The 20,502-nt window shown below is 46.5% G+C and overlaps 1 protein-coding gene across 3 annotated transcripts in view; it reads right to left on the minus strand.

Annotated features, from left to right (window-relative positions):
• The window catches only part of LOC122561375 (interferon-induced protein with tetratricopeptide repeats 5-like), a 94,365-nt gene that overhangs the window by 35,667 nt on the left and 38,196 nt on the right, over positions 1–20,502 (minus strand). The window contains exon 2 of one of the 3 annotated variants that reach the window (XM_087999040.1): positions 6,041–6,135. In XM_087999040.1, the coding sequence (XP_087855166.1) occupies positions 6,041–6,111 (71 nt within the window). In that variant the 5' untranslated portion in view covers positions 6,112–6,135. Of the gene's footprint in view, positions 1–6,040; positions 6,138–20,502 lie in introns of those variants that run through there. The other 2 variants (XM_087999039.1, XM_087999041.1) reach the window with 2 other exon arrangements.

Genomic DNA, 20,502 nt, shown 5'->3' on the forward strand with positions numbered 1-20,502 from the left:
TTTTATAAATCTCATCAATGGCTTAGATGAAAGGAATGAAAGCAATGGTGACTTAAAGTTACCGATAACACAAAGCCAAGTCAGAAGGTATGGTATGACGATGACCTAGTAAACCAACAAAAAGAGTTTTTGTTCTGAGGAAGGGTCAGTGGACCTGAAACATTCGCGCTGATTTCTCTGCACTAGATGCTGCCAGAGCTGCTGAGCTTTCCCAGTAACTTCTCACTTTGAAAAAGAGGTTAGTTAGCAAAAGTGTGAAGGATGTAAAGGTGGGAAAGTGTGAATTTGTTCACTTTGAATAAAAAGGAAAAGAATTACTTAAACAGAGCACAATTGCAGAAATTCCAATGTACAGAGGAATCTAGGCGCTAAGGGAATAGGTCACAAATGTTAGTTTGCTAGTACAAGAAGTAACTCAGAAGACTAATGGAATGTTACCTTTTAATATGAGAGGAATTAAAAATAAAAGAAAGGAAGTTAAGCTTCAGGTGTACAAGGCATTGGTGAGATGACACCCTCAGGTACTGTGTGCAGTTTTGGTCTCCTTATGTAAGGAAAGATATAAATGCACCTGAGGCAATTCAGAGGAGGTTTACTAGACTGATACCTGAAATGAGTGAGTTGCCTAAATGGGGAAGTATGGGACAGAACATGTTCATTTTCATTGGAACATAGAAGAGCGAGGGGTTATCGGATTGAAGTTTCTAAGATCCCGAATGCTCTCGACAAGGTAGATGCAGAGGAGATGCACCTTCATGTGGGTGAGTCTATTATTATGGGGTACAGTTTTAAAATTGGGAGTCAGAGTTTTAGGACAGTGATGAGGGATTTTTTTCACTCTGGGGATTGAGTGACTTTGGAACTCCCTGCCTCAGAAGGGAGTGAAGGTGAAATGAATGTCTTAAAGCGCAAGTAGACAATTTTTTGTTCGGCAAAGGAATCAAAATGTAATGTGGGTGGATGGGAATGTGGAATTCAGAACACAAACAGATCCGTCATGATAACCATTACCTCTATGGGCTGAACGGCCTCCTTCTACACTGTAACACTTCTGTGATCATATTGAATGGTGGAACTTGAGGGGCTTGAGGGGCCGAATGGTCAATTTTTGCCCTATTTATGTTCTCATGTTAATGGCAAATTGAGAAAGAATCTAAGAGTGCAGTCGCTCTGGTATCACCCCATTCTATACCTTACAGAAAGTCACATTTGCATCCAATGTTTTACAGAACAATAAGGTAACAAGAGATAATAGTTTGGTATGGAACCAAACTTGGGAAACAATCTGACCTAAAAACAAATCTGACATATAATGACCAGAATATATTTGAATTTGATATTTGGCTTGAGATGAAAAAGTAAATGATACAAATCAATGTTGTAAATTTAAATGCAGCAACCTTCACGTGCCAAGGGTGTACCTTTCCCACACAGACTGCTACATTAAAGAAGGTGCTACATCTGTACCTTCTCAAGAGCAATGAATGATGGGCAACAAAAATGGTGACCTCACAAGAAGTGCCTACATGCCCTGATTGAAGAAAGAAAAAAAGATGAGAAATCAATCAATCATGGTAAACTGGCAAAATTGTAGACAAAAATGTAGATGTTCATACAGTGAAACCAGTGATCATTAGTCAATGGCTAGTTTCACATATCACCAGACTTGGTTTAGGTTTAAATGCAGTGTTCCCTATTATCTCCAGTATCGTTTCACATCGCCTCCCTGACTTTCAGACTGACCTTTTGTTCATCCTCCTCCACTTCCTATGAATACAAGAACTGAGCATTGCTACATGCTCTCTGCTGTTCACCCAGGGGAATTCCCTTAGGTTGCCGCTGGAATGCAAGGGAAGTAGGAGAGAATCCCATGAAACTTCAGGGGTCACACAGAGCTGAGCCAGCATCTTTTCTAACCTGCTGTCTTTTTAAACTGCCAAATACCCTTCAAAATTCAGGTCACAGCCTTGCAAACACATATCTGGATTGGCTAGCAGGTCATCCATATCTATCTGTACTAACCACTCATCCATTTTGAGATCAATGAGGCACAGATTTTGATACTTGGTCTGTAACTCTGCCTTTTTACCATTTTTGCATTTTCTCACCATATCTGCACTTGTAAATGTGTAGCAGTTTTCAAATCAATCTGTTCAGACATTTTATTATACACCTCTGGAGCAGATAGGACTTGAATCGGGGCCACGTGACTCAGTGGTCCTGGCACTACCACTACCATGCCACAAGAGACACTTACTCATAGTTTGCAAGCTCTGTCCCTTCCTGCTACTTTATGATTAGATTCCCTACAGTGTGGAAACAGGCCCTTCAGCCCAACAAGTCCACACCAACCCCCTGAAGAGTAACCCACCCAGATCCATTCCCCTACCACGTATTTACCCCTGACTAATGCACCTAATACTATGGGCAATTTAGCATGGCCAATTCACCTGGCCTGCACATCTTTTGATTGTGAGAGGAAACCAGAGCACTGGGAGAAAACCCACGCAGACACAAGGAGAACGTGTAAACTCCACACAGTCATCTGAGGCTGGAATCGAACCCGGGTCCCTGGAGCTGTGAGGCAGCAGTGCTAACCACTGAGCCACTGTGTCGTCCGGCAGTGGTGGTGGTTTATGGTTACTGTATCCAAATTACTATCCTGCTCAATTATCCTGTTGTATTCCTCTAATTTCCCTCAGATGACCCAATGCCCATCATTTATTTTAAAACTGCATAAACCCCCACCGGTGTAATACTCACAGGAAAACCTGATCCCAGCACAGTTCATATGGAGAAAGTGTCCCCAGTATTGGTGCAAGTGGCCCATGAACTGAAATACGTTTCTCCCGGATTCGACATTGAGCCATGTATCATTTCATTAATGGGCTTATCCTGTTTTACTTCGTTTGTGGTTTAGGCAACGATCCAGAGATTATTGCTTTGAGATTCAACTTTATAACTTAACCCCCAGGCTGCTCGTAATTCTGAAGCCAAATGCTTTTCCTGGTCTTACATAAGGTCACCGGTCCTGAGGTGGACCACTGGATCCTTTCTGTCTCATTGCATGTTCTTTTCTGCCCTAAACTAGATGTCCTATATCCTGTCATTGGACAGACAACACAATCAACTGGACTCATGCTTCTTGCTGCAGTGAAAAGGGTCTATCCCTCTCTACATACTGTTCCCTATGACCACAGCATTCCTGTTTACTCTGTCCACTTGCATGGATTTGTGTATCTCAGTCGCATGGTCAGTTTGCTCATCCAACTTGTAGTCCCCTGTCTTATTCATATCATCAAACCTCAAGCCTGCTGGACAGTCACAAGGGCTGACATTCTTCCAAATGCACCTTCTCGATCCCCTATCTGCCTCAGTTACAGTTGCACCCTTCCCAGAACTAGTCACTGACCAAATCTGATGATCCTAGACTAAGGGGTGCGAATGCCCTTTGGAACATTGTGAGAACAATCAAAGATTTGCAATGGAAATCGAATAGGCAGATGAGTGGAATAAACTGGCAAGGTAGTGGGAAATCAGGACTGAAAGGATTGCTCTGCACTAAGACAGCATAGACTTGCTGGGCTGAATGGTCTCTTTTTATTCTGGCACATTCCAGCTCATTGATCGATCTGAAGTTTCTCAATTCATGGGCAATTATTGCAGATGTGCTTGGATCAAGCTGGTATCCTTAGCTCTCATCTGCATCGCAACGCACCAAACGTCCTGCCAATATCATTAGCAACTAGTTTCTTTGTTCCTAATTAATAAACGCTAGAACTATAAATGAGCTTTACTACTGCCAGTAAGCCTGATTACTCCCACTAGAAAAACAAGTCACAGGTCAAGAATGTTGCTGGTACACAATGGACATCAATCTTCAATTAAAAAACATTCTTTTCTTCTGTTTCCTGTCTGAATCCTGGCAGGAAATAGTCAGACAATGTAATGAAGGTGCAAACCTGGCATCGAGCTGTATGTTTTGAAAGTGTCCACTGGCCAGTCTCCTATTCCAGCTGACAAGAAACTGATTTGTCAGAGTGCAGTTCTGGCTTCTTTCATGTTCATCGAACTAATGGAGGGTAAATCCCAGGACAGCTCAGCAAATCCAGTCTGGAAAACCCAACCGGAGCTGTTTCCAGACATTGATTGTTAGGGGGGAGATGGCCTGATCATGGAATCATTGAGGAGTTACAGAACCAGAAGAGGCCATACAGTCCAACAGGTCCATGTAAAACAATCCTATCTGTCCCATTACTCCACTTTATTCCTACAGTTTGTTTCACCCTTCTGCCCTGTTCAATTTCCATTGCAAATCCTTGATCGTTGCCATCTGCACCACTCTTGAGGGTTTACCGAAGTCATCACCATTCAGAGGCATGTATCATTCTCACTGATCATTAGCACATTTCACTCTGTATTTCAGGATCCAAGTTACAGTACTTGAATATTTTAAAAATCTTCCTGGCATGGAACCTTGCGGACACTCGAGACTGAAAAACAACCATATGACTCACTTCCTTCAGCCTGAAGCCCATTTGGAAGGTTAGGGATTTCAGCTTAGCAGTGTTTTCATGGACTCTGTCAAAGTCACAAAGCAAATCCAAGGTTTCCCCTTTCCATATCCCATCTCCTTGGCTGTAGGCTGCACTCTTCAGTACCACACCTCTCATAATAATGGCTGCCTCAATCTGAACACTAGGACAACACTTAGAACATCTGATGTTAGTCCCTTCTTAATGTGCCTCTGTTTATCTTATTTATTCACAGAATGTAAATATTACAGTGAGCCAAGCATTCAATGTCCATCTCTAACTGACTTGGAATCACTGCAGTGTACATGGTCTAGGTCCACACAGTGTGCTGTTAGAAGCAAGTTCTGAGACTTAGACACAGCAACAGTGAGGGAGAGATAAAATAGTTCTAGGTCGCGTTGATTTGTAGAATGAAACCTGTATTTGTTGGCGTTCCTTTATACCTGTTGGCCAAGTCTATTTAAGTGGTAGAATTTGAAATGTGCCATTGAAGGACCTTTGGCAGATTGTTGGCAATGCATCTTGTATGTGGTACATAATGCTGCCACACTCTGTGGTGGTGGAGGAGGAAGTTATGGATGTTAAAGATGGCGGATCAGGTGCCAACTGAACGTTGGTTTGTTCTGGATTGTATCAAGCTTCTCGAGTGTTCTTGGAGCTGCACTTATCCAGGTGAAGGTGGGGGAAAATTACAAACACAACCCCACATGCTTCTCCCTTGCCCTGACCCCCAACACCCCTCCCACCATTCAATTTTCTCACAGACCCCTCGAAACTCTGTTTAGTTTCACTAAGTTTATTGAAGTCTATGGGGGGGAGAATGCACCTCAGTCAGACTGAAGCAAAACTGCCCTGACATGATAGTAAACACAAAATTCAGGATCATTGGCTAATCCTATTGGTTTATTTTGATTGCATATCACTGACCAGTTGTAGCCATGCGAAATCCACCTTACAAATTTACTGACACCATTGTATCTGATAATACTGAACGCATGACTAATGGATTGCATTGGCTGCTTTCCAGTTGAGAATCCAGCATCCGCCACCTCATTATACTGGTCAACACAATTCATTTCACCTGCATTGTTATATCACTTGCCAAATTCTTGCGATATCTCTTAACTCCTTTCATATCAGTTAGGCAGTGACACATGACATACTTAATCGGTTCTGCAAGCTTGTTTCTGAACCGTTTTTGAACCTTGATCCCATTCACAGATAATTGCAGAATATTCCATCACACTCCTGATTTGTGCCTGGCAAAGGTGGAGGATATGCTTTAAGGAATCTGGAGGAGATCTACTTTCTTCAGAATTCATAGCCTCTGACCCTTTCTTGTAGTCTTGCTGTAAAGCTGGGTCAGTTCCGTTTCTTGGTTGATACCCACCCCAAGGATGTTGGTAGTGGGGGATCAGAGATGGTTGTGCCATTCAGTGTCAGGGTTGGATAGCCTTACTGGAGATGATAATACCCTGGCATTCTTGTGCTGCAAATGTACTTACTGGCTCAAGCTTGAATGTTGTCCAGGTCTTGTTGCATGGGGCCATGGACCCCTTAGAATGGCAGCAACCATCAGCAAACTTCCACACTTCCAAACCTATGATGAAAGAAAGGTAATAGATGAAACAGACGATGTTGGTAGGGTCTAGGACACTAGCCTGACAAAAGAGCTGTTGTGGTTCGAATGGTAATGTCCCTACCTGAGTTCAAGCACTACTTGCTCCGGAGATATGTCACTAACACCCCTAAGACAGTTGATTAAAAATACAGTATTGGAAAGCATTTGGTGCATTCAATCTTCCTAGGATTGTAAACTGGAGGGTAATTGGCACGGTGGTTCTTGAGCATTTCATGAGAAAGCAGGTGTAAAAGATCCATTCTGAAAATGGGTCATTGGACCAAAAGAATTAACTCTGCTTTAAGTCCACAGATGCTGCTGGACCTGCCGAGTTTCTCCAGCAATTTCTGTTTTTGTTTCAGATTTCCGGCATCCGCAGTCCTGTGGTTTTCGTTCAGCACTGATTTCACTTCGTAAAGTGACCAGGTTATTTTGATCCAAAGCCGCTTCACGTCATCCATTTATTTACACATCCTTACTCCTCAGATGGCATTTCCCAACAAACTTACAATGAGGAACTAAGGTTCTTGTGGTGCAGTGGAAGTGTGTCTGTCTCTGGTCAAGGAGGACCACGTTCAATTTCAATTTGCTCCAGCTATGTGTCAAAACACATCTGAACAGTTTGATTAAAAATCTCTGTCCTGAGGAGGTGCTATTGATAGGCCTTGGAGATGATTGACTTCAAACATCCACAAACATCTCCCTTTTGACAAAGAATGACTCTAGGCAGTGGATAAATTTCCCCAGAATTCCCATTTATTCCAATCTGGAAGACTTTCTTGATGCAAACTACAGTCAAATTAGACCTTTATGTCAAAAGCAGTCCCTCTCATCTCATCTCCAGAACTTAACTCTTTTCTCCATGTTTTCAACAAAATGTGCAAGATGTAAATGACTCAAGTGGAAACTAAAGTGAGCACAAATGAGCAGGTTATTGTAAATACTGCTGAACAGCACAATGGATAGCACCTTCAGCCACTTTGCTAATGATTATCGGTGGACTGATGAGGCAGAAGCTGGCCGCATTGGACTTGTCCTGCATTTTGTGGGCAGGGCATCCCTGGACAATTTTCATCATTATCAGAGAGATGCCAGTCTTATAATGACATTGGCTCAGCTTGGCTAGGGGTGAGGCTAGTTTTCATCATTGCAACCGAGTGTTGTCAAGTCTCTAGGCTTTGCTTTATCAACTATTTTGTATCGTGTGGAGTGAATCCAATGTAGACACCTCAGGAGGAGGCCAAGATAGATCATCCATTTGACAATACTTAAGATGGATGCAAATGCCAACATATATCTTGTTCTTTGCCACCATGTGCTGCACTCTGCTATTATTGAAGTTGGGTTGAGTTCATCGAATTCCCTCCTGTTGTTTAAATGCTCACGGTCATTAATGAATCATTGTGGCAGGACTGCCTAACCTGGACTGATTTGTTACTTCATTTACAATAGAACGTGTGCTTCTGTTGTTTAGCACACAGCCCTGTTTTGTAACTTCACCAGGTTGGCATCTACCTTTGAGATATACCTGCCGCTGCTCACGGCTTCCTGTCCTTGGCATTCCTTTTTGAATTTGGAGAAAGCCTTTAGCTATATGATTATAAAAGCAATGCTGGAGCATGAGACTAGAAATTCTGATGGAATACTATCCTACTGATAATAGTGGGAGAAAGTGAGGACTGCAGATGCTGGAGATCAGAGCTGTAAATGTGTTGCTGGAAAAGCGCAGCAGGTCAGGCAGTATCCAAGGAGCAGGAGGATCGACATTTCGGGCATGACCCCTTCTTCAGGAATCATTGATAATGGTGGTGGCCCAGAGTCACGTTTTGAGTTGATAGATCTGTTGTGAATGTATCCTATGGTGCTAGTGCCTCACTTTTGGGGGTGAGACTTTATCTTCTCAAGGGCTATGCTTTGGTCACTCTTACCAATACCATCATGGGCCAATGCATCTACAATAGGTAGACAGTTGAGGACATAATCAAAGTGGTTTACCCTCATGTAGGTTCTCTCACCAACCATGTCTTTCACAGTCAGTTCTCGTGATACAGAGCCACTTTTAGTGATGGGCATTGAAATCCTCCTAGGGTATCTTCTATGCTCTTACCACCCTCAGTACTTCTTCCAATAGTGTTCAATATAGAGTGGTACTGATTCATTGACTGAGGGAGAGAACAATGTGGGAATTGGCAGGTTTCATTGCCAGTATTTGACCTGATGCCATGAGATTCCATAGTCAATGTTGAGGAATCCAATAGCAGCTCCATCCTGATGGTGCAACCACTGTACCTCCAGCTCTGGTGGGTCTTGCTTGCTGGTTAGACAGAACATACCCAGTGATGCCAATGCAGTGGAGGAATCTGGGTCATTGGCTGCAGTTTACCACATGAGCTGCAGTGTCAATTTCAGCTCAACTTATCAGATTTGGCAAAGGAAGATGGCCTGGAGTTGTCGACAGACAGATTAGTCACTAGCAAGAGGGGGATACATTCATTGAAAAGGAAGGAATTGGCAGAGACCAATTTATTTTCATAGCTCTGGATGGAGCCTTTCTGCTCCTTTAATCCTCGCTACATCAAAGATCAAGGTTGCTGTTTTTTTAAACATCCATGTCTCTTGGAATGGATTGGGGTTTGCAGAGAGCATAACCGCAGGTTCCAAGGTAAAAGAAGTCCATCCCCTAGATCAGCTGGGGATACTGACGGCCCTTTTAAGATGTCATCAACCTTTGTTGCCTGTTTTACAAAAATAATAAGGATCCCAACCTTGTTCATAGTCCATTACGGCCCAAAACAATGTGACTGACACTTAAATGCCCTCTGAAATTGGCTAGCAAGCCATTGTATCAAAACTGCTGAAAAATCTCAGGAATGAAATTAAACCAGATGGTACACCTGGCATAATCGTGACACGAGAAATAACAATAACAGCAAACACAGCCAGGTCAACCCTGCAAAGTCCTCTTTACTAACATCCGGGAGGGAATGCCAAAATGGGGAGAGCTGCTTCACAGACTAATCAAGCAAGAGCCTGGCATAGATATACTCACAGAATCATACCTGCCAGATAATGTCCCAGACACCAACCTCACTATGCCTGGATTTACTCTGTGCCATCAGCAGGTCAGACCTAGTGTTATGAGTCAGGAGGAATTTGCTCTCCGGGGAACATCATTAGCAAAACAAAACCATTGGAAGTCAAATGCTGTGCCCTCTGTCGATTCTCCTGCCAATACAAACTGGATAGACTAAGGGCACAGCAGACTGGAGTTTTACTCAACTGATTTTGAGAGCATGTGTTTTCTCAAATGAATAAACCAATTCAATGAAGTCTACGGTTTCCTTGTTTCATGCTTTGTTATTCTTTCGATTTTCTAACCAGTGAATTCAAAATTATTCTAACTAGCAAAAGGTGGGAGGATCCTGTGTAATAAGTTAGCATAACCATTGTCTGTCGATTTGCTTTACACCTTAATGTTAAGCTTAACTTCATACATCATCTCAGCTCCTGCAAAGTCTATCACTCGCACTGCTTTCCCCTTTACAAATACTAACCAGTACGTGGGGCAGTATGCCTGCCAGCTTACCAGAGCTTTAGAGATTTTCTTCCTACTGCTTAGCAAACAAACTCCAACCACTCATCCATCCTCTCCCTAAACTCAGTCCTGTGTTTCTGTCAGAAGCAGAAACTGTTCTTGTTTTGGAACGCCACTTAAAACATGGCTACGAGACTTGAACCATGATCATTCAGTGTATTGGTATTTTCCCTACATGTTCCCTTTCTATCCCAGTTATGTTATGCATGACTTTCTCTTCCTCTTTCAGATGATTTCTGTGTTGTAAGTTTTTACCACAGGTTCTACTTCAGCAGACTAATTCCATGTTCAAAGCTTATGTTCATTGGCATTTTAATAGCATTAAGTTTCATCTTAGAGAAACAGCAATATTCTGCTTAATCTTTGTCATAGAATCAGAACTATAGTGCAGAAGAGGGCCTTTGTGTCTGACTGACAACAAGCTAATCTCAATCTGCATTAGTCTATGTTGTAACTCCTCTATGACTCTCTGCTAGTCCCATTTCCCAGCAGGTGGGCTTAAAACCTTGAATGTTATTTATGATAGTTCAACTGCAATGTACTTTTAAAGGTTGTGAAATTTCCTGCCTCAGCTATGCTCCCAGACAGAGCACTCCAGATTTCCATCATATTCTCAGTGAAAAAAAAGTCCTCAAGTCACCTCTAAGACGATGCCCCATGTTGTTAATGCTTCAACTCAGGGGAACAGCAATCCCCTATCACTCCATCCTCATAATCTTATATACCTCAGTCAGATTCCCCTCAGCCTTCTTTGCTCTAAAGAAAATAACTTGAGCTTATTCAGCTGCTCTTCACAGCTGAACTGTCCATCCCAGGCAACATCCTGGTAAAACTCCTCTGCACCTCCCCCAGTGTGACCGCATCTTCAGTGCCATCCATCTTCTTTTTTTCTCTCTTTTTTGTTTTTTTTTTGTTTTTTTTTCTTTTGCAGTGCTGTGTAATCCCCTGCTTATTTTTTTTTCATTGCACATACACTCAAGTGGCCAGTGACAAGCACTGCCCTTCACATCAAAGGGCAATGCTTTGTGATCAAAACAGTGGGCATTCCTGTTTATTTATTTTTTGTGTGTGTGTGTGCAGGTGTGAGACACAGTGAAAGACACAAAGTGCACGAATCTTTATTCAAATTCCACCACCAGGAAGATAGGAAAACACCCGGGTGGCCAGTGATAAACACTGCCCTTCACATCAAAGGGCAATGCTGTGTGATCAAAAACAGTGAAGGGGAGGGTAGGGACTAAACCAAAATAGAGTTGGAGGGAGAAATGATGCACTCCACTCCCTGCGGCGCACACTCTCCCTGAACAACTCCAGGGTGTTGGTGGACACCGCGTGCTCCTTCTCCAAGGACACCCGGGCTCTAACGTAACCGCGGAAGAGGGGCAGGCAGTCGGCCCTAACGACCCCCTCCACGGCCCGCTGCCTGGACCTGTTGATGGCCAGTTTGGCCAGGCCCACCACCGCCCACCCCACCCACCACAAAACCCCATCCAACACCACCGCCCTCCCACCCACCCTGAAACTCCATCCAACACCGCCCCCCACTCATCCCAAAATCTCATCCAACACCACCACCACCCCCACACACCCGAAAACCCCATCCAACACCACCGCCACCCCACTCACCCCAAAACCCTGTCCAACACCACCGCGCCCCCACCCACCCCAAAACCCAGTCTAATACCGCCCCCACCACCCACCCCAAAACCCCGTCCAACACCACCGCCACCACCCACCCCAAAACCAAGTCCAACACCGCCCTCCCCACTCACCCCAAAACCCTGTCCAACACTACCCCCCACCACCCCAAAACGCCGTCCAACACCACCGCCCACCCCACCCACCACAAAACCCCGTCCAACACCACCGCCCCCCCCACCCACCCCGAAACCCCATCCAACACTGCCCCCCACTCATCCCAAAATCCCGTCCAACACGACCGCCACCCCCATCCACCCCAAAACCCCGTCCAACACCACCAACCCCCACCCACCCCAAAACCCTGTCCAACACCGCCCCCACCCACCCCAAAACCCTGTCCAACACCGGCCCCCCACTCATCCCAAACCCCGTCCAACACCACCGCGCCCCCACCAACCCCAAACTCCCTTCCAACACCACCGCCACACCCACTCACTCCAAAGCCCCGTCCAACACCACTACCCCCACCCACCCCAAAACCCTGTCTAACACCGCCCCACACCCACCCCAAAACCTTGTCCAACACTGCCCCCGCACCACCCTAAAACCCCGTCCAACACTGCCCCCCCACCCACCCCAAAACCCCATCCAACACTACCGCCACCCCCACTCACCCCAAAACCCTATCCAACACCACCGCCCCCCCACTCACCCCAAAACCCTATCCAACACCACCGCCCCCCCACCCACCCCAAAACCCTGTTTAACACTGCCTCCCACCCAACCCAAACCCCGTCCAATACCACCGCCCCCCCACCCAACCCAAAATCCTGTCCAACACCACCGCCCCTCCCCCCACCTATAACCCTGTCCAACACGACCACCTACCCACTCACCCCAACATCTGTCCAACTCCGCCCCCCACCCACCCCAAAAGCCCATCCAACACTACGGCATCCTCCACCTACCCCAAAACCCATCCAATACCACCCTCCCTACCGACCCTAAAACGCCCTCCAACACCTACCACACCTGCCCCAAAACACCGTGCAAAACCACCGTCGCCACCCACCACAAAACCCTGTCCAATACCGCCCCCCCACTCACCCCAAAACCCTGTCCAACACTGCCCCCCACCCACCCCAAAACCCCGTCCAACACCACTGCCCCTCTACCCACCTCAAAACCCCGTTCAACAACACCGCCTACCCACCCACCCCAAAAGCCCGTCCAGCATCGCCCCCTACCTACCCCAAAACCCCGTCCAACACCACCCACTACCTACCCCAAGACCCGTCCAACACCACCCCTCCCCACCTACCCCAAAACCCTGTCCAACACCACCGGCCCCCACCAACCCCAAAACCCTGTCCAACACCACCGACCCCCCCCACTCACCCCAAAACCCCGTCCAACACCACCCCCCCACCCACCCAAAACCCCGTCCAATACCACCACCCCCCCACACACCCCAAACCCCATCCAACACCATCACCCCCCCCCACCCACCCCAAATCCCGTCCAACACCACCGCCTCTCCACCCACCCCAAAGCCCCGTCCAACACCATCCCCCCATTCACCCCAAAACTCCAGCCAAAACCACCGCCCCCCACCCACCCCAAAACCCCGTCCAATACCACTGCCCCCACCCACCCCAAAACCCTGTCCAACACTACCGATCCCCCCACTTATCCCAAAACCCCATCCAACACCATCACCCCCCCCACCCACCCCAAAACCCCGTCCAACACCATCACCCCCCCACCCACCCCAAAACCCCGTCCAACACCACCACCCCTCCACCAACCCCAAAACCCCATCCAACACCATCCCCCCATTCACCCCAAAACTCCTTCCAACACCACCGCCCACCACCCACCCCAAAACCCTGTCCAACACCACCGCACCCCACCCCAAAACCCCATCCATCACCATCACCCCAAATCCCGTCCAACACCATCGCCCCCCCACCCACCCCAAAACCCTGTCCAACACCACCGCCCCTCCACCTACCCCAAAGCCCCGTCCAATATCACCGCCCACCCACCCACCCCAAAACCCCATCCATCACCCCCGCCCCCCACCCACCCCAAAACCCCGTCCAACACCACCGCCCCCCCACCCACCCCAAAACCCCATCCATCACCACCACCCCCCACCCACCCCAAAACCCCGTCCAAAGCACCGCACCCCCACCCAACCCAAAACCTGTCCAACACCACCAACCCCCACCACCCCAAAACGCCATCCAACACCATCGCCCCGCACCCACTCCAAAACCCCGTCCAATACCACCGCCCCTCCACCCACCCCAAAACCGCGTCCAACACCACCCCCACCCACCCCAAAACCCTGTCCAAAGCACCGCCCCCCCAACCGTCCCAAAACCTTTCCAACAACACACCCCCACCCCAAAACCCCATCTAACACCATCGCCCCCCACCCACTCCAAAACCCTGTCCAACATCACCGTCCCTCCACCCACCCCAAAACCCAGTTCAACACCACCCTACCCACTCCAAAACCCCATCCAACACCACCCCCACCCATCCCAAAACCCCCGTCCAACACCACCATCCCTCCACCCACCCCAAAACCCCCTCCAACACCAACCCCCACCTACCCCAAAACCCTGTCCAACCCCACCGCACCCCTACCTACTCCAAAACCCCGTCCAACACCACCACCCCCCACATACCCCAAAACCCCGTCCATCACGTGGCGTGGCGGTGGGAAGTCAGTCATTTAGAGACAGTGTCTGCGCTCCCATCAGTCCAGGACAGTTCTTGGCAGCACTTTTAATCACTATAAACAATAGATGCAATCAGTGTTGGACACATGTCTTTAGAGTCATAGAGATGTACAGCATGGAAACAGACCCTTCGGTCCAACCCATCCATGCCGACCAGATATCCGAACCCAATCTAGTCCCACCTGCCAGCACCCGGCCCATATCCCTCCAAACCCTTCCTATTCATATATCCATCCAAATGCCTCCTAAATGTTGCAATTGTACCAGCCTCCATCACTTCCTCTGGCAGCTTATTCCATACATGTACCACCCTCTGCGTGAAAATGTTGCCCCTCAGGTCTCTTTTATATCTTTCCCCTCTCACCCTAAACCTATGCCCTCTAGTTCTGGACTCCCCAATCCGAGGGAAAAGACTTTGCCTATTTACCTTATCCATGCCCCTCATAATTTTGTAAACCTCTATAAGGTCACCCCTCAGCCTCTGATGCTCCAGAGAAAACAGCCCCAGCCTGTTCAGCCTCTCCCAGTAGCTCAGATACTCCAACCCTGGCAACATCCTTGTAAATCTTTTCTGAACCCTTTCAAGTTTCACAACATCTTTCCGATAGAAAGGAGACCAAAATTGCACGCAATATTCCAACAGTGGCCTAACCAATGTCCTGCTGCAACGTGACCTCCCAACTCCTGTACTCAATACTCTGACCAATAAAGGAAAGCATACCAAACGCCTTCTTCACTATCCTATCTACCTGCGACTCCACTTTCAAGGAGCTATGAACCTGCACTCCAAGGTCTCTTTGTTCAGCAATACTCCCTAGGACCTTACCATTAAGTGCATAAGTCCTGCTAAGATTTTCTTTCCCAAAATGCAGCACCTTGCATTTATCTGAATTAAACTCCATCTGCCACTTCTCAACCCATCTGGTCAAGATCCTGTTGTAATCTGAGGTAACCCTCTTCGCTGTCCTTGCTAATCAGTCTCCTATGGGGAACCTTGTCGAAAGCCTTACTGAAGTCCATATAGATCACATCTACTGCTCTGCCCTCATCAATCTTCTTTGTTACTTCATCAAAAAACTCAATCAAGTTTGTGAGACATGATTTCCCACGCACAAAGCCATATTGACTATCCCATTGTCAACATGTTTGATGTAATGTTTTTGTCCGGACCTCGAGATCTCCTTCAGAAAATTCGGATAATCAAGGTTCCCCTGTGTTCGGATATTCTTTGTGATAAAGGTGCAATATGAAAACAAGTCATTAATCTCGGAACAATCAGAAGGATAACTTGTGCCTTTTTTAAAATGCAAAGATCTTGCAATTATGGAGAGCCTTTGATCATCTCAATTTACTATACCACACTTTGCTGCCCAATGGAGTGACTTCAAATGCTGTCACAGTGTTTGCAATTGACGACTTTGCATACTAGATCCTGCCACAACAGTGCAATAATGGTCTGACTGTTCTTAATGTCGTAAAAAAGTCAGAAATCACACGACACCGGGTTATAATCAACAGGTTTATTTGAAATCTCAAGCTTTCGGAGCGCTGCTCCTTCATCAGGTGTAATGCAGCAAAGATAGGAAGGAGAGTTAATAGACCTATCAGTCCCTTTCTAATTGTGCGAATGAGGATTGAAACATACTCCACAACCATCTGATGAAAGAGCAGCACTCCAAAAGCTAGTGCGTTTCCAATTAAAGCTGTTGGATTATAACCTGGTGTTGTGTGATTTTTAATTGTGTACACCCCGTCTAACACCGGCATCTCCAAATCATCAACCATGAATCACATTGTCAAACAGTGCGTTGTTATCCATCAGCCAGTGCATAAGCCAATAATGACTTCTAATTAACATGGATCACACCACTCACAGAGAGATTATAATCAGAATAAATTTTGATTAGCTACAATATCTGCTTCTCACAACAAACAAACTATTCAACTTATATACAGCACGATTAAAATAGTAAGGAACCCAAGACATTTCTCAGGAGCATTAACAAACAGTTCTTGAAGCTGAGCCACATTAGGAGACAATGGGAACCAAAACTGGTCAAACAAATTCTCTGGAGGAGAGAGGGTTGCAGAGGTGGGGAGATGTAGGAAAAGAATCCCAGAGCTTAGTCTCCAGAACTGCTGAAAAGCATAACTGTTTCAAGATTCAAATAATTAAAACCACGTGAAGTCACTGTAAATAAATCTTTCAGGCAGCTTTTCTTTAATTACACTGAAAGAAATTATACAGAAACCTCCCAGAAAGCAAACATGCAAATTGATTGATTCATCAACTTTTCCCTCTGAGAGTTTGGAAACTCCCCCTGGTGCAAATGTTTAAGAATTAATGAATAAGTTTTCTTGCATTTTGAGCCAGTGACCTTATCAATAAACTTCATGCCTCAAAGATGTTGCTGGGGGCTGGCCCTTATTTTAACCTGTTTTGTGCACTGTGGTCGATTTCAGATCCTGTTACTTGCCAGGCTGTATTTCCTTTCACGTGTAACGGTTAATGGCGTTATTATATGATCATATCTTGAAATAAATAACTGCACTTTGTCAATAGATAGCAATCAAATTAACATTTATAGTGTTTCCAAAGCATCTATCCACAACAGCATCACAGAATGCTGGAATAGTTACAGTGCAGAGGAAGGCCACTCAGTCTATCACTCCCCAAAAACCATTCTGTTTACTCCTGTCCGTAACTCTGCACGTTTAAAATTAATCATCGAATTCCCTTTTGAATGGCTCAGTTGAAACTGCCTTCATCACAATCACAATTTGGACAGTCCACATCTTTATCACTGAGGAGAAAGTGAGGACTGCAGATGCTGAAGATCAGAGTCCACAGAGTGGTGCTGGAAAAGCACAGCAGGTCAGGCAGCATCCGAGGAACAGGAGAGTCGACGTTTCGGGCATCGGGAATCCTGATGAAGAGCTTATGCCGGAAACATCAACTCTCCTGCTCCTTGGATGCTGCCTGACCTGCTGTGCTTTTCCAGCGCCACACTCGACATCCTTAACACATGCTGAATGAAAATGTGTTTCCTCACCACGTTTGCCTCTTTCACTATTTACCTTAACAGTAAGTTGGTTGACACCAACGATCTGATGATGATGGTCAACGGCATATTAAGTCGCATTTTAAAAATTCAAATTAAAATTCTACCTTGTTTAACTCGAGTTCTCATTTCCAAACAATCCTTTTTCAATAGAAGTTTTTCCTTATTTGGGAATTATTGGTTATTTCTTACTCCTTGGTCAAAAATATTTATGAGAGATATTGCTGTTGGTGAGCATGTTCCTGGATGTTAGCAAGTGTAGCCTTTCCTTCAAACTGCACCTTCGTATTTCTGATCCTTTCACAAGCGGAACATTTGCTCCATATCTAAACCATGGTTTTGAATACTTCAAATATACCTAGAACATAGAACATAGAACAGTACAGCACAGAACAGGCCCTTCAGCCCACGATGTTGTGCTGACCATTGATCCTCATGTAAGGTAAACCTAATGTATGTACCCTCACATTTCTGTGACCATGTGCATGTCCAGCAGTCTCTTAAATATCCCCAATGACCTCGCTTCCACAACTGATGCTGGCAGCGGATTCCATGCTCTCATACCTCTCTGCGTAAAGAACCCACCTCTGACATCCCCTCTATACTTTCCGCCAAACAGCTTAAAACTATGACCCCTCGTGTTACTAATTTCTGCCCTGGGAAAAAGTCTCTGGCTATCAACTCTATCTATGCCTCTCACTATCTTGTATACCTCAATTAGGTCCCTTCCCTTCCTTCTTTTTTCCAATGAAGAAAGTCTGAGCTCAGTCAACCTCTCTTCGTAAGATAAGCCCTCCATTCCAGACAGCATTCCTGGTAAACCTCCTCTGAACCCTCTCCAAAGCATCCACATCGTTCCTATAATAGGGCGACCAGAACTGGACACGGTATTCCAAGTGCGGTCTAACCAAAGTTTTATAGAGCTGCAACAAGATCTCACGGCTCTTAAACTCAATCCCCCTGTTAATGAAAGCCAAAACACCATACGCTTTCTTAACAACCCTGTCCACCTGGGTGGCAATTTTAAGGGATCTACGTACCTGCACACCAAGATCCCGCTGTTCCTCCACACTGCCAAGAATCCTGTCTTTAAACCTGTACTCAACTTTCAAGTTCGACTTTCCAAAATGCATCACCTCACATTTATCCAGGTTGAACTCCATCTGCCACCTCTCAGCCCATCTCTGCATCCTGTCAATGTCACGCTGCAGCCTACAACAGCCCTCTATACTGTCAATGACACTTCCACCCTTTGTGTCATCTGCAAACTTGCTAACCCATTCTTCAGTCTCCTCATCCAAGTCATTTAGAAAAATTGTAAAGAGTAGAGCCCAAGAACAGAGCCCTGTGGAACACCACTCACCACTGACTTCCAGGCAGAATACTTTCCTTCCAATACCACTCACTGTCTTCTGTTGACCAGCCAATTCTGTATCCAGACAGTTAAATTTCCCTGTATCCCATTCCTCCTGACCTTCTGAACGAGCCTTCCATGGGGAACCTTATCAAATGCCTTACTGAAGTCCAAATACACCACAACCACCGCTCAACCCTCATCAACATGTCTAGTAACATCCTCAAAGAACTCATATCTCTTTCTCTTTTCTAAAGAGAACAGTTCAGGTTTCTTCAACTATTGTCATAATTTAAGTTCCTTGTCCCTTGTCCATTCGAGTAAACCTCTTAAACACTGACTCAGAGTTTTCACAACCTTAAGTGGCAGCCAGAACTGGACACAATACTGTAACTGTGAAGGAAACAAAAGTCTCATTTAAATTCAACATGCGTACCTCGCTGCTGTATGCTCTATTTGATTTGATCTATTTGATTATGTCATGCATATCTTGTTACAAAATACAATTAAAAGTATATGTCACAGAAAAATGAACCAAAACAGAGAGTAGAAAGGTGGATAAATAAGGAAATAAAGAAATTTGTTGCGCGTTCCAGACCGTAATGGGCCACGGGCCAGGCAGCCAGGCATGGCTCCCCTTCCCCACTCCGCACTTGGAATGAAAGTCACTGATCTTCAAATGCCATCTCATTACCGTCGGCACACCTGCCAGAATGAGTCCTCACTTGACCTCACCAAAGCAGGCGCCACCGATGCTGCCGGGGACAACGTCAGCTGAAACTCAACTCCACCGTCACCATGATTCCACTTGGGGCCCACCTCTTCAATATAGATGGGTCTCAGAATGGGCCCAACCTCCACTCCACCACTGTAACCATGAAGCCATGCAGAAGCCACACCTGCGCAGGGCTCAACCACTGCCCACTGGGCTCACTTACCGAGCACTGGGCTCACTCACTACACACTGGGCTCAACCACCGAACATTGGGCTCACTCACTGTATGCTGGGCTCACTCACCGAACATTGGGCTCACTCAATGTACACGGGGCTCACTCAATGTACACTGGGCTCACTCACTGTATGCTGGGCTCACTCATGGAGCACTGGGCTCACTCACTGTACGCTGGGCTCACTCACTGAGCACTGGGCTCACTCACCGAACATTGGGCTCACTCACTATACACTGGGCTCACTCACTGTACACTGGGCTCACTCACTGTATACTGGCTCACTGACGGAGCACTGGGCTCACTCACTGTACGCTGGGCTCACTCACTGAGCACTGGGCTCACTCACCGAACATTGGGCTCACTCACTGTACACTGGGCTCACTCACTGTACACTGGGCTCACTCACTGTATTCTGGCTCACTGACTGAGCACTGGGCTCACTCACTGTACGTTGGGCTCACTCACCGAGCACTGGGCTCATTCACGGAGCACTGGGCTCACTCACTGTACACTGAGCTCACTCACTGTACACTGGGCTCACTCATGGAGCACTGGACTCACTCACTGTACACTGGGCTCACTCACTGTACGCAGGGCTCACTCACTGAGCACTGGGCTCACTCACCGAACATTGGGCTCACTCACTGTACGCTGGGCTCACTCACTGTACACTGGGCACACTCACCGAGCATTGGGCTCACTCACTGTACACTGGGCTCACTCACCGAGCATTGGACTCACTCACTGTACACTGGGCTCACTCACTGTACACTGGGCACACTCACCGAGCATTGGGCTCACTCACTGTACACTGGGCTCACTCACTGTACACTGGGCACACTCACCGAACATTGGGCTCACTCACTGTACACTGGGCTCACTCACTGTACACTGGGCTCACTCACTGTACACTGGGCACACTCACCGAGCATTGGACTCACTCACTGTACACTGGGCTCACTCACTGTACACTGGGCACACTCACCGAGC

The sequence above is a fragment of the Chiloscyllium plagiosum genome, unplaced genomic scaffold (genome assembly GCF_037043375.1).
Source record: "Chiloscyllium plagiosum isolate Xiang-an unplaced genomic scaffold, Cpla_swu_hap1 HiC_scaffold_22, whole genome shotgun sequence".
NCBI lineage: Eukaryota > Metazoa > Chordata > Chondrichthyes > Orectolobiformes > Hemiscylliidae > Chiloscyllium > Chiloscyllium plagiosum.